Source organism: Vulpes vulpes, chromosome 7, assembly GCF_048418805.1.
Source record: "Vulpes vulpes isolate BD-2025 chromosome 7, VulVul3, whole genome shotgun sequence".
Taxonomy (NCBI): Eukaryota; Metazoa; Chordata; class Mammalia; order Carnivora; family Canidae; genus Vulpes; species Vulpes vulpes.
The window spans coordinates 51,329,389-51,351,142 of record NC_132786.1 but is presented as its reverse complement, the minus strand read 5'-3'; the positions used below and the strand labels follow the sequence as shown (position 1 = coordinate 51,351,142).

At 42.4% G+C, this 21,754-nt stretch overlaps 1 protein-coding gene across 2 annotated transcripts in view; it reads left to right on the top strand.

Annotated features, from left to right (window-relative positions):
* The window catches only part of WWC2 (WW and C2 domain containing 2), a 205,613-nt gene that overhangs the window by 178,016 nt on the left and 5,843 nt on the right, over positions 1-21,754 (top strand). For both annotated transcript variants that reach the window (XM_026018206.2, XM_026018208.2), the window contains 3 exons: positions 881-1,045; positions 2,407-2,499; positions 4,823-5,065. In XM_026018206.2, the coding sequence (XP_025873991.1) occupies positions 881-1,045; positions 2,407-2,499; positions 4,823-5,065 (501 nt within the window). The remainder of the gene's footprint in view (positions 1-880; positions 1,046-2,406; positions 2,500-4,822; positions 5,066-21,754) is intronic.

Here is a 21,754-nt window from a genome sequence, read left to right as displayed (position 1 = left end):
CAGTTCTTTTTTCCTGGGGAAAATAGTATTGTACCCTGACCAAAGGAAGACTTGCTTCGATAAAGGAGGTAGGCAGGTGGGAATCCTTTTATACACAAAAGATCAACAATAAACATCTGCCTACGCCTGTAGTTTGTATTTTCAGAACCTTCTGTTGTTACTTACCTTTTATTTTTCATTACGTTTCCAAAGAGACAGTAAAGATCCAAACTCAGCTTCACAGTGTTGCTGTTTTTATATACGTTATAATTACATATGCTATGTGAGCCTGTAACTTTGTAGTATATTTTCATTTTCTTGTATATAATTGCTTGTATCATTATTCGGGAAAAAAAACACTAATTGGAAGGTGAACAGTGGTTTTTTTTTAAGATTTTATTTATTTATTTGACAGAGCATGAGCAAGGGGAGTGGCAGGCAGAGGGAGAGGGAGAAGCAGACTCCCTGCTGAGCAGGGAGCCTGATGCGGGGCTCGACCCCAGGACCCTGGGATCATGACCTGAGCAGAAGGCAGGCACTCAACCACCTGAGCCACCCAGGCGCCCCATGGTGAACAGTGTTTAATGGTGAAGTATCCTCTACAGAGCCACATTTCCCCTCTGTAAACCTCAGCCTTCAGTCGTGTGGCTCTGATGTTAGAGGCAGCACCCGCATTTATGGGCGCCCTGTGTTCCCCCCTGCAGGTAACTTCCTAACTCAGTGGGAAGCCCTCCCCCTGGGTTCCCATCAGGATTAACACCCCAGCCTTTCTCTCCCAAGTGGCCTCAGTGCTGGGTGAGGCTCTGTCGTGAGACTCGATGCTGCTTTTGTGCTTAGAAGAAAGGAGTGGAAATGTATCCACATCCATCCGCTCCTGACAAATTCCTGCCTTCCTTTCCAGGTTGATAAAGAAACAAACACGGATGAGGCAGGGGATGCCGGGGTGGCCGTGCGCCCCAAAGACCGCAGCGGCCTGAGCACTCGGCAGCGTCCCTTCGTGCGGAGCAGCGTGATCGTGCGCTCGCAGACCTTCTCCCCCGGGGAGCGGAACCAGTACATCTGCCGGGTAAGGGGGACAGTGCCCTGCCCTCCCGCCAGCCGGTGGCCCACCGATGACAAGAGACTGCGCACCAGCAGTCTTCAGACTCCCAACTGTGGCTCGCCGTTTGCTGTACAAATGGCTAGAAATGCTATAAAACATACACGAAATATCACACTCATATGGGTCTTTTGAGGTTGGGTTGTTTTTTTCCTTTTCCTAAATTTAATGTCTCATTAACTCTCAGCCATTTATTTGGCAAGCATGTGAAATTAAGGACCTGGCTGCCGAGTGTATTTGTACTTCGGTCTGTTTCAGAAACTTAAAATGAACTCGAGACTTAAATATTTTTTTTATATTCCTGCTGTATATCATCCATGCTTCACACCGTTGTTAATCCTGCAGAACCAAAATTGCGACTTGGGTTTCAGAGAACAAAAATCATCTTTTGATAATGCCTCCAGACACCGAATCAGATTCATAGGTCTGTAGAGAATGTGGTGGGATTTGCATCCGTTTGCCAAGTTCTACTTCCAGAAGTATTTACGACCTCTAGTAATATAGATTAATATTACAAAATGGCTTAGGAAATGCTTCCAGAATTCTGAATGTATTCATTCAATTCAACAAACATTTTTATTAAGCGCCTGCTGCTAAGCATGTTTCTAGACACCTGGTTGGAATTCCTCTGTGAACAGAAGAGCCCCAGAGCCCTGCCCTTGCAGAGCTTACATCCTTATGAGTTGAGCCAAACAATTAACCTGATGAACCAATTACGAAGTGTCTTGGGTGGGGACTGATTCTCTGGAAAACAATAGAGCAAGTTAAGGGGGATTGGGAATGAAGAAAACAAAGGTCTTAGGTTTAAATAGGATTCAAAGTAGGTGTCATTGAGAAGCTGTTTCAGCCAAGCCCTGAAGCAGATGAAGGGGTGAGCACGGGCTGTCTGGGCCAAGAGCCATCTAGGTGGTCCTAAATTTGACTGAACTCTGACCTTGTTATAACCCCAGGTGTTATACAGAGCTTCCTTTTTAAAAATGAATATTGCAAAAAATAAAAATAAAATAAAATAAAATAAATGAATATTGCAAATTAGCTTCAAATACAAAGGATAATTGTATTTCCAAGTATGTATCATCTCACTGCATGAGTTCTAATAACTACCACCAAAAGGTATTGTTGAAATTATGTAAGAAAATGTAGTTGTTTAAGAAAAACATTGAACCAAGAAAAACTTGTTTGGGGAGGATTTTCTTAAAGAAAAAAACTCATTACTACCTGCTTTACCTGATAAACTTCTCAGCGCTAAACCGCTAGCACTCTGTTATGCAGTGATTTTCTTTTTCTTTCTTTCTTTCTTTTTTTTTTTTTTTATCCTTTGTTGCCAGCTGAATCGAAGTGACAGTGACAGTTCAACCCTGGCTAAAAAATCACTGTTTGTGAGAAACTCCACTGAACGGCGCAGTTTGAGAGTCAAAAGGGTATGTATTCCCTCGGCGACATCTCCCTGCCTCTGACCAATCCAGAATCACAAATTGTGAAGCATAAATAACTAGGACTGCTGAGCGTCATTGCTGTGTGCTCTTGGGCCACTAAATGAAGCCACTGTCATTCCAGAGAGACACAGCTGTTGTGTTAGTTACGGAGACGCAGAGATGGTGTGCTTGCGAGCAGAGATTCAGGGCTGGCTTGGATCCTCTGATCATTAAGCCAGGAAATTCACTTTGCAATATGGATGAAAAAGGGGCTTGCAGAGCGCACTGATGGCCCTGTGTCTCCACACTGCATCTGGCTCTCGAGCAAGAGTGTAGCACCTCGTACCTTTTCGGAGGGACAGATATTCTGGTAAAGGAGTACATAGTATTAGCTACTTGCTTAAAAGTATCTTACTCGGTTGAGTCTCTGACTTTTGATTTTGGCAGATCATGATCTCAGGGTTATGAGATCGAACCCATGTCAGGCTCAGTGTTGAACGCAGAGTCTGCTTCTCCCTCTCCCTCTACTCCTCCCCCAGCTCATACACATGCCTGCTCTCTATCAAATGTATAAAATCTTTAGGAAAAAAATAAAAAGGAAGGAAGGAGCTCATCTGATTAGGAGAATCTAAAAGACTATGTGTAGGAGGTCCATGGGCAAACCCTCCACAGCCATGCTTCTTTCTCCACCCATGCCCCCACCCAGAGCCACTTGTCAAACATTGGCCAGCATGCCGCTGCACATCGGAGTCCTCAGAAAGGCTGCATGTACATAACCCCTAGGAAGGATTTCTGGTTCTGAAAAGCAAGTAATACAGTCACCGAGAGTGTATCTAGGTGATTCTGCTGTGTACTAAGTTCATTAGAGCAGAGGTTGAGTAGAGGGAACCTGATAAGAATATTACAGAATGTTGGAGAATGTTACAGTGATATGTGTTGGGTGAGGAGGAGCCAGTACAAGCTTTCCAGCCCTGGGCAAGGCTCTGGAACAGGAAGGGGCCAGCAGGCCCTCCCCCCGCCATCTGTCATGAGCACCACTGTCGTCCAGATCATCAAGCCCGAGTTCTTCTCAAATTGGAGTCTCTCCTCTTGCATCAAATAGTACCAGTTTTTATTCGTAACCTCTTATTTTCCATTCCCCCTGCCAACAGCGTAGGCAAAAAATACTCCCCTTGTTACCCTCTGCTTATGCAATCTTAGCCAGCCTTGTTTGACTTCCTTTTGTCAAGCAAGCATGACCAGCCCTGAACCATCTCTCCTTTCCATGACTTCCCATGGCCCAGAAGGCACAGCTCCACTGCTCACTGCTGGAGGCCTTCAAGGTGAAGAAGTGAGGCTTCTCTCCCTGGGGTTTGGCCTGCCACCCTCCACCCACCTCCCCAGCAGACATTTATTAACATATACCCAATAATTGTTTCTTGATAAATGGATAAGATTAGCCCTGGGAAGAGCACCATGGTTCACTGATGAAAGTGATATCAGACCATGGGAAATCGAGGAAGGAGTTGGGAGTTAGGCCTATTGATGAGAGGAGGGGCTCAGAATCTTAGCCGTGCTGACCAGCTGCATTCTGGCCCACACCTATGGAAAGGACGGCTCAGGGGTAAGCTCTGGGGGTGCAGTCTTGTGTCCTGAAATGGACGAAGCATGAGTTTCTTGTATTTCTTTTTCACAGAGGGTGACTCTGTGCAGTAAGTTAGCCAGGTTAGGAGAGGCTGTACTAGGACATCAACTTAAATAAATCTTTGTGGTTTAAATTTTTTTTAATTTTTTTTTTTTTTTAATTTATGATAGTCACAGAGAGAGAGAGAGAGAGAGAGAGGCAGAGACACAGGCAGAGGGAGAAGCAGGCTCCATGCACCAGGAGCCCGATGTGGGATTCGATCCCGGGTCTCCAGGATCGCGCCCTGGGCCAAAGGCAGGCGCCAAACCGCTGCGCCACCCAGGGATCCCAATCCTTGTGGTTTAAAACAATAAAAGTTTATTTCTCACTTAGCTACTTGTTCATCGCAGGTTGGCTAGATGCTCTACGCATTGTGTCTTCACTCAGGACTCCCCCTGATGGGGCCTCGGCCTCTGAATCTTTGCTGTCATGCTAGTAGGGAACAGAAATTGCACATGGCACACTAGCTTTGAAAGGCCACTCCCTGGAAGTGGTGCCCATCACTGCCCCTCACCTTTCATTGGCCAAAGCGAGTCACTTGGCCAGTTGGCACCTCACTTCAAGGGAGTGAAGAAATGCTTGCCATCCTGTGCCAGGGAGGACGGAGAGCAGAGTAATGAGCACACACCTTATAAGGGTGTCCCGTTGTGTTTTCTAACTCTGCAGACAGTGTGCCAGCCAGTCCTGAGAAGAACAGCACCAGAACGCCCAGTGCGCACATCTCTAGACCTAGAACTGGACCTTCAGGCGTCTCTCACCAGGCAGAGCCGCCTCAATGACGAGCTGCAGGCCCTCAGGGGCTTGAGGCAAAAGCTGGAGGAGCTGAAAGCTCAGGGAGAGACTGAACTGCCGCCGGGTGTGCTAGAAGATGAGAGATTCCAGAAGCTCCTGAAACAAGCTGAGAAACAGGTACTCTGGAACCCCACGGTCCCCCTGCAAAGAGCGGGTCCTAAAGCCTGCCCCGTGGGAGGCCCCCCATTTTCAGCTCGGTTTGATGAAGTCTTCAGGTCCTTTCCCTGGAACTCAGAGCACTGTTTTCTCATTGTCATAGGCTTTTTTATTTTTTAACCGAGGATATTGCTAAGAGAGTGGTCCTGCCAAGGGACAGATAGGAGGTCCTCCAGCCTGACCCCACCGGCCGTGAGGGAGAGTACTGGTCTCTGTTTCTGCTCAGCAGCAACACAAGACATGGCAAATCAGTCCAGCATAACTTTTAATATAAATGACAAATTTCATTTGACTTTTCTGGGTAGATCTTTAAGATTCATTAACCACCTCAGTTGTAAATGCATTGTTAATTTTAGTGCTTCTAAATTTTCTTTCTTTCTTTCTTTCTTTCTTTCTTTCTTTCTTTCTTTCTTCCTTTCTTTCAAAAAAGATCATGCTCCACATATTGGCATCATCCCCTTCCCCCATACAAGTAACTATGCAAAATAAGATAAAATCACTGATTAAAAACTAGGGTATTTTTAAGGGAATATTTCCATTGGTCTGCCATCTTTCTACAACCAAAATGTTCTAGAACCTGCATGTTTATCCAATTGGTTTATTCTCGGAAGTTTAGAATTCATATTTGGGTGTAAGAGTGTATCCACATCCATATGTAATAAACATATGGAATTTTCCACATAGCTGAAATATTACAAGTGCCAAAACATTCTTTTTCAACCATTTTGAATGGAAATCTGAAATAGACTAGAAACTTTCTTAAACTAATAGAAAATCTTGTCCATAATCTAAACTTCCCTTTTTGGGCCATAGTTATTGTTTGGTCACTAATGTGTGGTACTGTAGGGAAACTGAGTCGTTTAATGGACTAGCACTACTGATCCTGGATGGAACTCAGAAACTTAATGAATGAATTTTGGGAATCAAACTGATCCCAATAATTTATAAAGAAAGTTTAAGCAACAAAACATATTACATATCGGTATTATGTCCCACCTGATAGAGAGAATCCTTGGCATACAATAGAACATCGGTAACTATCTATCTCTCTGTTGAGTGGGGAGTTGAGTTGTAGGCCAAATGTTTGGTACTGTAGTGACTACCAGAATAATTAGACACTGCCATGCGGTCTAAGAACTTATGGGTTGATAAAGGAGATGAGCCAGATACACCAGGTCCTCAAGAGAAGTCACTTTCTAGTGAGATCAGGTTTCATGGAGGAAGTAGCAAAATGGTCTTGAAGGCGGGTAGTGGGACTTTCATCCACAGTGGGTGGAGAGGCCAGGGGGTGCTGGAACCTGCAATAGTCAATGTCCAGGGTAACTTCCAACAGTGAAGGGTCCGTGGACAGGAGCCCACAGAGAGCAGTGCCACAGTGTGGCCGTCCGTTTGCACAATGGAAGACTGCACTGAAGGCTGAAATCCCAACTCATGTTTGTCACCTTGATAATAACCATTGCTTTTATTCTTTTGAGTCTTTCAATTCATCATTAACCATCATTTCAAATTCTTGGTTTGCTTTGACTAACATTAATGTAATGGAGAAGCATCACAATCTTTTTTTTTTTTTCATCATCACAATCTTTTGACCCCTACAGGTCAAAAGCTTTCAAGCTTGATTAGAGTTTTATAACTGTAGATTTAAATAGAGCATTGCATCTTTGGGGTTTTTTGGTTGTTTATTTGTTTTTGATTCATCATGATCTGAAATTCTAGATGTTTGGATATCAATAATTGTAAGAACTTTGGGATTTTTTTTTTACCTTATATCATATTGCTAAATTCATCCATGAACTCATTATTCTACTTTTTTTTAAAGATTTTTTTTATTTATTCATGAGAGACACAGAGATAGAGAGAGAGAGAGAGGTAGAGACACAGGCAGAGGCTCCGTGCAGGGAGCCTGATGTGGGACTTGATCCCGGGTCTCCAGGATCATGCCGTGGGCCGAAGGTGGTGCTAAACTGCTGAGCTACCCAGGCTGCCCTGTTCTACTTTGTTTTGACTGCTATCTTATCTCCAGTGTGTAGAGAGAAGCTCAGTAAAGCAAAAAGTTGGTTATTTGAAAAAAATTAAAATAAACAAAAATAAAGCTCTGGCAAGATCAATGAAGAGAAGATACATGTACAGAAAATTATAAAAGTAAAGAGGGATAGAATTATAGATAATTTTGAAATGTAAAAGATAATTGAATAATATCAAAGATACAGGCCCACAATTTGGACAAATATCTAGGAAAATAGAACAAAGGAGAATAGATGAAGGGGAAAAAACAATAAAAAATCCTATACCTCTTAAAGTGAAAGCAATGATTAAAAATCTATCCACAATGAAAATATAGGTCTAGATGTTCTGTTGGCAAGTTCTACAAACTTCCAAAGATTATCTCAATTTTATAAATTTCCAGACACCAGAAAAAGAGAGAACACTTCACAACTCGTTCTATGTGACCAACATCCCTAATACCAAAACTAGACAAAGATTTTACCAAAAGGAAAACTCACAGGCCAGTTTCATCCATAAGTATAGATGCAAAAATCTTAAATAAAATATTAGTAAATATCATCCAGCAATATATTTAAAAGATAATATATTTTGACCATGTTGAATTACACAAGGATGTTTTAGCATTAGAAAAATCTGTTAGTACAATGAATCCCCCCAGCAGATTAAGGAGAAAAATCATTTGATCAACTCAATAGACACAGGAAAAATATTGATAAATGTCCATATTCATTCATGTTTAAAATTCTTGATAAGTTAAGAAGAGATGACCTCTTTAACTTGATAGAGAATAACCAAAAGCAAATGTGATCCTAAGTAGACAAACATTGGAATTATTCCCTTTATAATCAGACACAGGCATTCAACACTCTTCTGTCCAACATTGTATTAGAAATTCTAACCGATGTAAGGCAAGGAAAAAGTAGAAGCAGAGAGATGGGAGAGGAGGAGATAACACGATCAGCACTGGCAAATACCATGACTGCATAATTAAAAATCCACAAGTTACTGCAAAGAATAAGAGAGTTTAACAAGATGTGTAAGTAGAAGAATCATTTACAAAAGTCCATTGAATTGCTACTCTACACCAGCCAGAAACAACTAGAAAATTTAAGTATGAAGATATGTTTTACCACAGTATCAAAGAAGATCAAGTATCAAGGAACAAATTTAACAAAAATTTATATTATGTTAAAGGAAAAACTTTTAATAACCTTATGAAGAGAGTAAAACAAAACAAGACACCTAAATTCATGGGGAAGTACATACTACATTCATGCAGAGCAGAGGCCAGCAAACTTTCCCTGTAACGAACATGAGAAGAAATATTTTGGCCCAAAGGTTCTCATTCACTACCTCTCAACTCTGCCGTGTAGCACCAGAGCCACCACAGACAAGATATACACCAATGGTTGCCCTGTGTTCTAAGAAAACTTTACAAAAACAGATGCAGACCATAGTTTGCCAGCCCTGATCCAGAGGAAGAATTACTATCATGGAAATAGTTGATTCTTCTTAAAATGCACCATAGATTCGATGTCATTCCAAGCAGAATGCCTACATGGATCTTCATGGAAGTTGATGCCGTTAATGGAAGAAGGATAAAGCATAGCCAAGACACTTTTGGAGAAGAAAAACAGAGAGTGGGACTTGCCCTGCAAGAAATCAGGAGTTGTCAAGCTGTGGATAGATAAAGACGCGGTAGCGGAGCCAAGAAACCGATCGATGGCATGAAAGAAGGGCCCAGAGACAGACGCACGTGCGTGTAGAGCATTGCTGTGAGGAGGTCAGAGGGACTGTCAGTGAAGCTGGTAAAAAGATCATCTGTATGGGAAAAGATGGCATTGGATCCCTGCCTTACCCACAAAAATCCACTCCAAGTGGACTAAGGACTTAAATGTCAAAAACAAAAGTTGAAAACTCATAGTGAGAAATGTGAGGTGCAGCTTTTCATGTTTCAACTTTCGTATCTCTGACCCCTACTCTGTGTCCTCCCTACCTGGAGATCAGGCCGATTGGAGCAGAATTGATGAATCGTGAATGCTGTGATGGGAAGCCACTGAAGGTTTCTTAAGAGGTAGCTTCTCTGGGAAGCCTGTGGTGGAGTTGTGTGTGCGACACTGGCCAGTCCACTTTCCAGAAATTATGAGAGGAGCTTGGGCAGGATCCAAGCTGTCTGATCCTGATGGAAAGCAGCAGGGCTGAAGCATCCTTTCAGAGATCAAAGTATCGTAAATGCACTATTTCCTAAGTGGCCTTAGTCTCTGATTGCTTAGAACTCTTAAGACTTTTGCTGGTGTTAAGTAGATGATTGGAAGTATGCAAGTTTTTAGGGTGACTCTTGCTTTCCTTCCTCATTAAAGAAATCCTTAGTGCAAGTAGATGAAAACGGAGAGGTATAGAAGCCAACAAGCAAAGAGAGCTTCAGGGCTGACTCAGATGTGTTGCTGTGTCTCTAAAAACCTGCGCTCAAGGAAGAGTTGAGGTTTGATGCACACATGTTCATTTTAATGTCCTTTAATGAGACAGTCGAGAATGCATGTCCTCAGCTGCAGAAAATTCTGGGAGGGCTTTCTTGGGGAACTTGAGCAGAACTACACCATATAAAGGAGAAACACTTCTTTAAAGGAAGTCTCTTCTCTCCTGGGCACCTAGTGGGCAAACCCGTCAATACGCCAAGGGACCGACGAGGCCACCTTCCTGCTGCTTCTGTGTTACAGAACCTTACAGTGGATATTCCGTCCCACTTTGGCAAAAGTCTCCCCTGCCTCATTAAAGCCTGCTGAACTTGCTTTGCCAGCTCTGATTTTATCCTGTTTTGAGTTTTGCTCGCCCCTTGTCCGCCACTAGAATACACAGTTGCCTCTTGACCTGCTGGTGGATGAAAAAAATACAGCAGAGAGAGAGAGAGATGGGAAACAGTTGGTGGCCTTAGGGGAGGTTGGCCACCTGAGGCCGAGGCCCTGCCATTGAGGTCAGGCATGGTGTGGTGTGGGGATCTCAGTCCCAGCTATGCCTTTGGTGGTCCTGAGACCGAGTATCCCTGGAATACCAGGGCTCAGGGATATTATCAGGTCAAACCTAGGGACTTAGGGAAGCACCGCTTCGTGCCCAAGCCTCAACAATCCTGACAGACGGTGCTGATCCCAGCTCCTGTGTAATGTTCACGGTCACAATCTGGAAGATAAAGGCCGTGATGGGGAGAGAGGGGCCTGCTCACACTTCCCAGGCTGCCGAGGTCCCTGACTGCCCTTGGTTTTCAGGCCTATCATACATTTTCCCTGGCGGAAGTCATCATGGGAACGTTGGGCAGATTTTCCAGGCATAATACAAAGTTGAACTAAATTCCCTTGCGAGTGACCTCCCTGCAAACTGGGATAGCTGTCATTCGGGCAGCTGTTTATGTCACGTGGGCAGTGTTTCCCCCTCTCTTCTCCTTATTATTAGCATTTTGATTGTCCCCATTGTGAGTCACCATCTAAAAAGTGGCTGCAGTACCTGGTGCTGTGTCTCCCGTGCCGACCTCAGAACCAGTGTCTCCTTGAAAGTGCTGCTGTAGCTATGGGAGGATTTCGCATGCTTAAAACCCCAACACAACCCAACACACTTCTGTACGAAGCCACGTGTAGTTGGCCTCGCCAGCCGAGTTAGCTTTCACACCACATTGGATGCATTTAGATGAGGCAGGAACGGGGCACTTGGCCCTTTTAGCCGCCTGGGCTTTTCCTGTCTGCAGCATGAGTGCAAAGATTCGAGATCTCTGGAGTCTTGCCCTATGCAGAATGTAAGCAGGTCTCGTTCTAGCTTTGGGAAGTGTCTTAAGAGTGACACTTGAGAATTCTTTTTTGTAAAATAGTAGTTTGTTTTATATTAATTTGCAGTTGCTTAGTCATTAAATTGTACCTACTTATGCATGCTTCTGGCCCCATAATAAACTACTGGTGATTATAATCATCCTTAACACAAGTTGCATTGATGATTATGCTTAGAAATTTAATTATATCTTAATAGAAGCTTTTCTGATTCGTCTATCTGATGAACTGGCACTTAGTTGGTTTCTTAATCAGTTCGCACAGCAAGATACTGAGGGAAAAGAAGAGCTGAAAGAGAGTTGGCTTGTGATTGTGCGGAGAGTGGGATAAACACTCCCGTTGCACTGCATCACTAAGGGGGGGCAGCCCCAGGAACACAGCAGAGGCAAGTGGAGGAGGGAGGAGATGGCCCCTGGGTGCTCCCTGCTTGCTGTAGGGCCACCCCACCCAGAAGCCATGAACACCTCATCTCACAGTCGTCCTCTGGGAGGAGGAGAGAATTGCTCTGCAGGGAGCCTGACGTGGGACTCAATCCCAGGACCCCAGGACCATGGCCTGAGCCAAAGGCAGACACTTAACTAACTGAGCCACCCAGGCACCCCTGGGGCACTATTAATAGCTCAGTACAAAGTCCTTTGTTGGAAAAGTTGATGCTCATATAGACAAACCCTGTATTTATGTGCACAATACAGGGCTGAGCTCTCTACCCGCCTGATGATATCTGGTGAAAAAGTCTTTGGTAGACATTGGAGGTTCTCGATGAGGGTCTAAGTGTGAAGGAGGAGACTTTGCCAACCCTACTTTCTCATTGCCATTTCCCTTTCTTCCTGTCACACCTCCTTCCTTTCTCGTCTAATAAAATCAAGACAAATCAGTCTTGGGACTCCTGGGTGGCTGAGTCGGTGAAGTGTCTGCCTTCATCTCAGATCATGGTCCAGAGTCCTAGGATCGAGTCCCTCTGCAAGGAGTCTGCTTTTCCCTCTGCCAGCCGTTCCCACTATTGTGCTCCCTCTCTCCGACAAATAAATAAAATCTTAAAAAAAAAAAAAAAAGATCAGCCTTATAAAATGCATAAAAATGTGCATGTCTGCAGCTTCTGTTTTTCCTGTGCTCAAATAGGATTTTACATACATATCTACAAAATAAGAGGATTGGATTAGATGACCTCTCAAGATCTCTTCCAGTTGCAAAATCCGTGATCTGTTTGAGGTTGAATCTAATATGTTTTCAATATAAGATACAGAGAAATGTGTGGAACTTGAAAGCAGCGTGGCCCAGAAGCCAAACTGTTAGGGCACCTGCAATACTTCGAGGATTCTAAAGTCCAAGGTGATGTGATTCCTTGAAGCTTTTCTATATAAAAGTGTCCGTCCACAGTTGGGTCTTACACAGGTCACTAGAGCAGCGCTTGTACCAAACTGTAGGAAGCTGTGCTAAGCCCGCTGTCCCTGCGTCTTTTCTTCCTTCTCCCTAAAGTCAGTTGTTGTGTCAAGCAGCAGGGAAGATGGAGCCCTCAAAGCCAGGTGCATTCATATCCTCGTAAAACAATCTGATTCCTGAGTACAGATGGGGCTTTTTCTTTGTGTTTACCCACTCTGTATAGTGACCATTTGAGCTGTGTACTTTGTTTCCTCACCACTAAAGTTTGGAATAGCTTTGTCTGCGAAAATACAGATTATTTCAATTGTGTTCCTTTCATCAGGGCCACAAAAGCTGGTGTCCACTATTAACTCTCCTGCTTGCTCCTCATTTCCGCATCCACTTCTTTGCATACATGCGGACGGACACTCCAGCACATATGCAGGCATGCTGCCCTTTGATTCCCACTATTTCCCTGAAGTAGTGGGGATTTGTGAGATTTTCAGCAGCACGGTCATAAAATGCCTAACGGTGAGCAAAAAGCCTGCCAATCGCCATAAAAAACACAGTTCCCAGAAAAGCAGGTCATTGAAGGCAGCAGCAGATCCTGGATTCGCCTCCCTTGTCAGGAAAGCTGTCAGGTCTCAGGGTCGCACTCCATAACCTTTCTTCTTTGTGGTCAAAGGTCTGTTTTGTAGCTCAGAATAAAAACCAAATCAGAGTTAGTGGCTACGTGTATCGTACAACCCCTCAGGAAGCCGAGTGAGAAGCATAGGACCATAAATTCAGGTCGGATCGTGTCCCTTATTCCGTTAGACTTCTCAACGTGGCTGTAAGTAAATCACTGGACCTTTCTGCAGGTCAGGCTCCCATCGCATAAACTAAAGGTTAATCACACTCTTCTGGAATCTGGGGCATAAGAAGTGGCTTCCGATCCTGTGAACTGGGCAGCTGATCACGACTTGCTGGGCAAGAAGGGGAGAGAGGTGCTGAGGAAGGGTCAGTACTTTTCCAAAGGAGCCTCATGTTGCTTACAAAGCAGAAATTTCTTTTTCTTCCTCAGACTGTTCCCCTGTCAAAACGCTGAAGTTCTGTGATGCTTGCTTTTCTTAAAGCTTAAAATAATACAGATGTTAACATTTTTTAAAGCTAGAATCTGCGAAAAAAATTAGGTGTCAAAGATCCTAATACACCTCATTGAACGAAAGAAATCTTGGTGATTACAGTAGATGTATTCAGCATTGAAATTCCACTGCCTGAAAGTTGGCTACTCTTGATGATTAACAGCTGACAAAAATTTTATGATGTATTTTGTCACCCAGATTTTGAGAGAAAGATACAGATGTAGATACAGGTTATAAACACCTAGACAAATGTAATTTTCAACGAAGTACACTCTTAATCAGCAGTGAAAGGAATATGTTCCACGGCCAGCCTTCTGTTGCACAGAACAAAACCAGATTTCCGAGTGATTTTGTAGTGCCCGCAAATACGCTGTGAAGGCAGCAGCCATCAGGCTACTTAGAGGGACCGTCCTACAAATGCTCTTCCGCAGAGGGTACAACAGACCCCCACAGTTCCCACCCTGTGGAAGGTGACCGAAGACAGGACAGGACTGGGGGCAGGGAAGTGGGGAGCTCCTGTAATTCTGATCTGATAAAGGACATCTTGGGGAAAACTGCCCCAGATTTTCTTACCTGAGCATATTCAGCATGAACCTTCGTTCCTCTGGCCTTTCCCGACCTGTCCATTGTTTAAGTCGATAGCAGATGACTCTTTTCAGATTGGTTTATTCATGTTCTGTGTTACCAAGAATTAGTAGGGCAGCAACACTTGTATCTGCTTCCAGATTTACCAGTTTGAAAGACCATCGCGGGAGAAGTCATTTGTTTGTGTTTACCAAGTCGATGGTTCCTTCTCTGGGACCTAATGGAAAATTAATCCATTTGCTAAAGAAAAGACTTCACAAGTAACTGAAAGATCCCACTTGTTCCCTTTGAATTTGAATTATATCAATTCAGAAGCTCCCAGTGACAGCAAGAGTATCTCATCAATTGCAAAGTCAAGAGAGGATTATTACTTAGCAAATAAAGGCCACTTTTCCCAACAAAATCTTTCAAAGCAGGGAGAGGAAAGTGGGGCAGTAAAAAATAATCTGGGAAAAGGGATCCTTTGTGGTGAAGAAAATCAGAAGTTAACTGCAGGGGATTATGATTAGTGAAGTACGAGGAATGCCTTTCTGCAGCATATTTAGCTTTCCATAAGGTGGTGTGAGTATGATTGATTCTTCTTAAGTACATGCTGAATAAGTAAAATTTTTACAAATCTCATTTTTCCTAAAAGTGCCACAGCATTTTTGTTTTCAAATTTACGATGAGTTAGTACACTTTTTGCTTTGAGAATATTGTAAAATTTAAAAGATTTTCTTTAGTTAAAAAATTAACATATGCTTACTATAACAAATCTAAATAATACAGAACTATATCAAGCAAAAAACCTCCTTGCCTCCTTGAAGTCCCATTCCCCTTGGTATTTGCCCTTCGCCAGCTCTCTTTTACTCTTTGATTTAAAAAAAAAAAAAATTTTTTTTTTTAAAGATTTTATCTATCCATGAGAGAGACAGAGAGAGGCAGAGACACAGGCAGAGGGAGAAGCAGGCTCCCCACAGGGAGCCCATGCAGGACTCAATCCCAGGACCCTGGGATCACTCCCTGGGCCGAAGGCAGATGCTCAACCCCTCAGCCACCCAGGGCCCCCCCCCCCCCGCCCCCCGCTGCAGCTCTCTGTTATGCCATGTATGCATGTTAGTGTTATTTGGAAGGGTTACCCAACAATAGAGTCATAAAGACAAACCATCACAAAACTTCTTTTTCCCCCACTTAATTCTGTGCTCTACATGAAGAAAATTTCTTCAACATTAGTAATGTTGCTGTAATTCATTCTTCTGAAGGCATCCGCCTGTGTAGATATATTGTAATTATTTCTTTATTCTAATGACGATTTCCTGAATTTTCAGTCATGGACAATGTGGAAGTGAGCCTTTCTGTGCATTCTGGGACACTGTTATGGATTCAGTAGTGTTTCCAAAGCATGAATACGCGCTAGTGGAGTTGCCAGCGCTGTCAGTTTGGCTGTGAACCGCAGGAAAGGTCTTGTCCCTGTCGTGTCTTATAAGGCTAAACCTTGTTCTTTCACTTCCTGGTCTGACTGAGCCTGAAACAGTGGGTGCATATGGAAAGACAAGATCCTTATAATCCCCTTTTTGCTGGCACCAGTCTTATCTCCTAACTAAGTTTATAACCACCTAAGTGAATAACAGAAGGACTTGGCTTTTTTTAGTCCAGAAGGATCTCACTGATGGGATTTTCCAGTGAATTTAGATTGTAGGCCTCAGGCTACCACCCTTGGCAAAGCTGTTTTTTCTTCCCTCTCTCTGTGCCAATTCTGACTTCTGGCCTGAGTTGATCTCTCTCTTGTAAGACTTTGCTCTAAGCTACAAATAATGACTTTCTAAATTCTCCCAACCACTTCCTTTATAACTCCAACTGCCACCAACATGACCAGTGGCCTCCAGTAACCAGGACCACGTTTCATATTGTGTTATTAGAGCATAACACTGGGGAGGCCATGGAGAGAGAGGCTGACCGGTGCTGGGGCGGGGCAGGGGGCACACCCAAATGAGCTGAGTCTCCCCGGCCCCTAGCTTCCCTCCCCCAACACTCAGAACCCCCCCCCCACCCTTGGGGGCAGATGTGACTCCAGACACTTCCTCCTGGGCAATAGTAGCACAGTCCTCTTGGCTTTGGACTCTCAGGCATTGGGACATACACTCTGCTGTCCCTCAGACTGCCAGCCCCTTAAATGTTCACAGTCTGGTAGGTAAGGATGGTATCATTTTGCTGAGACATGTTTGTTTGCCATTTGTGTTTATTCTGTGAAATGCCTACTCATACCCAGTGCCTTTTCGTAATGTCATATTTTCTTCCTTGCAAGGTCTCTTGATACACCAGTCTGTTATTTGAGTTACAGATGGTTTTGTTTGTTCTGTCCTTTGGCTTTTGAACACCTTTCAAGTTATAAAAGGTCAGGTGTTTGCTTGAATCTGAATCTGAATCTATCAGTCTTTATTTTCTGGCCTTCTGGGGAGTGTGGTTGGTGGTCAGTAACCATTGGAAAAAACCCAAGGCTGTTCTAAATCTTTTGAGAGTTCCTAAAGCACATTAATCTTAAAAAGATTGTCATCCAAAACCCTGATCTTCCCACAGATCCTCATTCATTCAGCCTGTGTTCTCTGCACCCCCACCAAGTGCAGGTGTGTGGGGGCTCCAGGGGTTCTGGCACCGAGGAGGGCAGGCAAGGTCCCACCCTTAAGCCACTGTGAAAAGTGAGGCAGGGCGAGGGGGGCTTGAAAGGAATCTCCCAATTCCTGTGCTGCCCACAGGTCTCATTGTGAAAGTGTGGCTGATACTAATTACATGTGCCAAAAAGAACCCGAGACAGGTTTGAAGAAACCGTGACAGTGGTTTCTGCTGGAGTAAGAACAGCAGTGTGGGTACATGACAGCACCAATAGCTCTCCAGAGCATGCTTAGCTGCCTCAGTTTCCCCCAGCACCCTGGGGAGAATTACAAGGGAAAGTGAAAAGAGAAGTTAGCCTGTATCACCACCAAAAAATTCTGTTTAGAATTCTTTTCTTAAAGCCACTCCAAACAAATGCCAAAAGCCAGTTCCCATATCTATAAGATCTCATGCTTTCCCAAAACTCAAAGTAACTTAGATTTCTATTTCTGTCAGGTGGAGAGATCTACTGTGTTTATGCATTGACAAGATGGTTTCTAAATGACATTTCCCTGTATCAAGTATGTATGTAGTGGGAAGTCTCCAGCCATTTTACTTAATAACATTCATTTTATAATGCAACATCCAAGCAACATTTGCAAATAGAGGCAGTTTTCTTTTTCTTTTCTTTTTTTTTTTTTTTAGAGGCAGTTTTCAAAAACAAACCACTGGCTTAAAGATCTTTATTGTACACTTGAACTTCTATAAATTATGTTAAACAGATGCAGTCCCTGCCCTTCTGAAGCTTATGGACCCCTGTAATCAGCTCAGACCCCAAGATGAACCATGAGCCAAAACCCTAAATTAATAACCAAGCAGCCTCTTAGCTTTATGGGCAAGTGGGAGTCAGTGCCTTTGTAGAGGTCAGCATCCACATAATGGATAAGTCACATAATTTCCAAATATGAAGGGAAGAGGAGTAACAAGTAGCACATTTATACCTAAGCCTCATTTTCAATTTCACAGTTTACTTATGTAGCTAAGGAATTATCCTTTTAGTTGATGTGTTTTTAAGCTTTAAGTCAAATTAAACAAAATTGTGATTATTTTCTCCCTGATAGTGGGTAATATAAATGCAGAATTCTTTTTCTTAAAGATTTTATTTAAGATTTTATTCATGAGAGACACAGAGAGGCAGAGACATAGGCAGAGGGAGAAACAGACTCCCTGCCGAGTAGGGAGCCCGATGTGGGACTCAATCCCAGGACCCTGGAATCACAACCTGAGCCAAAGGCACACGCTCAACCACTGAGCCACCCAGGTGCCCCTAAATGCAGAATTCTATATAGACATAGATGCATGCAGATATACTCTCACTGTAGATAGTTTTCGAAATACACAGGACATACCTGCTTTTATCCCAAGTCTAATGTAACCAAATGTATATTTATAGATGTTTAAATGCTAACTCCCTGTGAACGAACATTGCAACATGGAAATAATTTAAATACGTGATTCCAGAAGGTTAATTAAATAATTATTCTATAACGATTAAAGGATGTTATTAAACTATTAAAAAGTTAGGGGCTTCCATTTCCTGGTCTGGCCTCTAAGGAAATAACTACTCTGCCCTAACAACAAGGAAAGGAGATAAACAAACTGAAAAATCAACAACTCTTCTTAGATCTGTCAGGAAAATGAGGTCATGGGGCAGAACATTGCCCCCAAAATTAGAGAGACTGGCAGCCTAGAAAATAACAACTCAGCAGAGCAGAAACTCCAAGGGAATCAGTACTGGGGTAGGAGAACCAAAACTATAATTGATGGATCCTGCAGGCTCCGTGTAGACAAGCCTGAGTTAAAAACTCCAGGGAAAGGGATCCCTGGGTGGCTCAGCGGTTTGGCGCCTGCCTTTGGCCCGGGGCGCGATCCTGGAGTCCCGGGATCGAGTCCTGCGTCGGGCTCCCGGCATGGAGCCTGCTTCTCCCTCTGCCTGTGTCTCTGCCTCTCTCTCTCTCTCTCTCTATGTCTATCATGAATGAATAAATAAAAAATCTTTAAAAAAAAAAAAAAAACTCCAGGGAAGCCCCCACACTTCTGTGAATTCCCATGTAGGAGCTCTAATAGATCCTCTTAGTGAATATCAGGAAAGAAAATCTCCTGTGCTTCCAGCAGGGGAGGGAAAAGTGATCATTCTGAAATATGCCAGAGCATTCTGTTAACAGACCTGCCCTCAGGAGCAACTGTTTTACTGGAGTCTAACCTACAAAGGTTTTATGAGAACCTAACCAACTTGGGGGAAGATACTCCAGCCCCCCTGTCTCATCTAAGGGCTGTGGTGGGACTGAGAAATATTTGCAAAGTTCTCAGTTGGGGGCTCAAGCTCCCCAAAAGACAGACCTAATCATAAAGCTGCCGAAGACATCCCCCACACCTCTGCTTCATTACTAAAAACCAACTTACAGAGTTCCATTCACCGGCACATTATGTCTATCTGGCCTTCAATATAAAATCACAAGGCATACTGAAAGGGCAAAAAAGCCTAGCATGAAGAGACAGAAAAAGCATTGGAACCAGACTTAGACATGGCAGGGATGTTAGAAATAGGAGACCAGAAATTTAAAAGAACTATGATTAATGCACTAATGGCTCTAATAGGAAAAAGTGGGCAGCATACAAGAATAGATGGTTAGTATAAGCTAAAAGAAAAGGAAATTCTAAGAAAGAATCAGAAAGATATATTAGAGATCAAAAACACTAAAAAAATGAATACCTTTGATGAGCTTGTTAGCAGATAGCAGATGAAATATGGCTGAAGAAATTTCTGAGCTTGATGAAATGTCAGTAGAAACTTTCAAAACAAAATTAAAAAAAAAGACTGAGGGGGGGAAAGAAGAACAGAATCTCTAAGAACTGGGAAAACTACAAAGATGTAACTTAGGTGCAATGGGAACACCAGCACAAAAAAGAGAAAACAGAAGAAATATTTAGAGCAATCATGATCAAATGGTTCTCCAAATCAGTGTCAGACACGCAACTACATAACCAGAAAGCTCAGAGAACACCAAGCATGATAAATGCAAAAAACAAAACAAAACAAAACACAAACACACACACACACACAAACCTATATGTAGGCATATCACATTCAAAGTGCAAAAAATCAGAAATACAGAAAAAATCTTGCAAGAGGCCAAAGTGAAAGAAGACTTAACTTCTACAGGACCAAAGATAGGAATTACATCTGACTTCTAAGCCATGCAAGCAAGGAGAGTAGAGAGAAGTGTTTAAGATATCAAGAGGAAAAACAAATCACCAACTGAGAATTCTATATCCTACAAAATTATCCTTCAGGACTGAAGGAGAAATACTTTCTCAGGCAAATCAAAGTTGAGAAAACTTTTGTCAGTAGACCTGCCTACCAAGAAATGCTAGCAGAAGCTCTTCAGAGAGTAGGAAAATTGTATAGGCCAGAAACTCAGATCTGTGTAAAGAAAGGAAGAGCATTGAAGAAGGAATTAGTGACAGTAAAGTTAAAGCTTTTATTTTTCTTATTCTTAATCTAGCATAACAGTTCAGAATAATAATAGCAACAATGCATCTGACATATATATGCTGTGTGTAAGTGAAATGAATGACAGGAATGATAGAAGGGACAAAAGGGAGCTATTAGGAATATTTTATTATATGGTACTCTACCCATAAAGTACTGTGGTGGTTTGCATATTGCAGAATATTGGACGACCACTTAAAAAATGTTTAAAAAAGAATTTTAATTGATATGCTCAGAAAGAAGAGAGAATAAATATAGAATGTGCTCAATTAAAACCAGAAGAGGCAGAAAAAGAGTAGAAGGCAAAAACAAACAAAGAAGGGCAATGGCAAGAAAACAATAATAAATATGGTAGATATCAATCCAGCCATATCAAAAGTCACCTTATTTTTTTAAAGATTTATTTAAAGATTACAGGTAATCTCTGTACCCAATGTGGGGCTTGAACTCAATGCTGAGATCAAGAGTCATATGCCCTACTTACTGAGCCAGTCATGTACTTCTCAATAATCACTTTAAACATTAATGATCCAAATTTGCCAATTCAAAGAGATTGTCAGAGTTGAATAAATGGCAAGACCTGACTATATATTGTCTATAAGAAACCCATTTTACATAGAGAACACATAGAGACTAAAAGTAGAGGGGTAGAGTAAAATACACCATGCTAATGCTAATCCAAACAAAATAGGAGTAGCTATGTTAACCTGAGACAGAGCACACAGTTGTCCAATATACAGTAGGACAGTACATAATTATAAGAGTCAGTTTTCCAAGAAGAGATAACAATCCTTAGTGTGTATGCACTAACAACACGGCATCAAAATATGTAAGGCAAAAACTGATATATCTGCAAGGAGAAATCGGTAGGTCCACTCTTAACACTTGGGAGACTCCAGTCCCCCTTTATTAGAAATGGACATAACCCAAAGGCAGAAAATCAGCAAGGACGGAGTTGAACCTAACCACACTGTTAATTAACTAGTTATAATTTACTTCCATAGACTACTTTATCCAACAGCAGCAGAATTCACATTCTCCTCAGGTTCACATGGAACTTGAACCAAGAGAGACCATCTTTGTGCCTTAAGTACAATTTAAAAATGTAAAACAATACAAATCATACAGTGTTTACTCTCAGACCACAATGGAATAAAACTAGAAATCTGTAACAGAAAGATAGCTGGAAAATCCCAAAGTTCTTGGAGACCATACAACACATTTTCAAATAACACATGGGTCAGAAAAAGGAATCTCAAGAGAAAATGTATTTTGAACTAAATGAAAATGAGAAGCCAATTTAACTGTGGGGTGCAGCAAAAGCAGCACTTAGAGGGAAATTTATAGTCAGTGAATGTATATACAGGATAAGAAGAAAGACTTAGTCAATAATCTAAGCTTCTGCCTTAGGAAACTAGAAAGAGTAAATTAAATCCAAAGCGATCAGAAGAAAAGAAATAAAAATTAGAGTAGAAATCAAGGCTGCAAGATACAAGGTTAATAAATAAAAACAATTGCTTCCTATATTTTGTAGGGACAAGTGGAATTTGAAATAAAAAATATCATACAATTAGCACCCCCCAAAATGAAATAGTTAAATATCTAACCAAATATGTGTAAGATCTAAATGAGGAAAGACACAAAA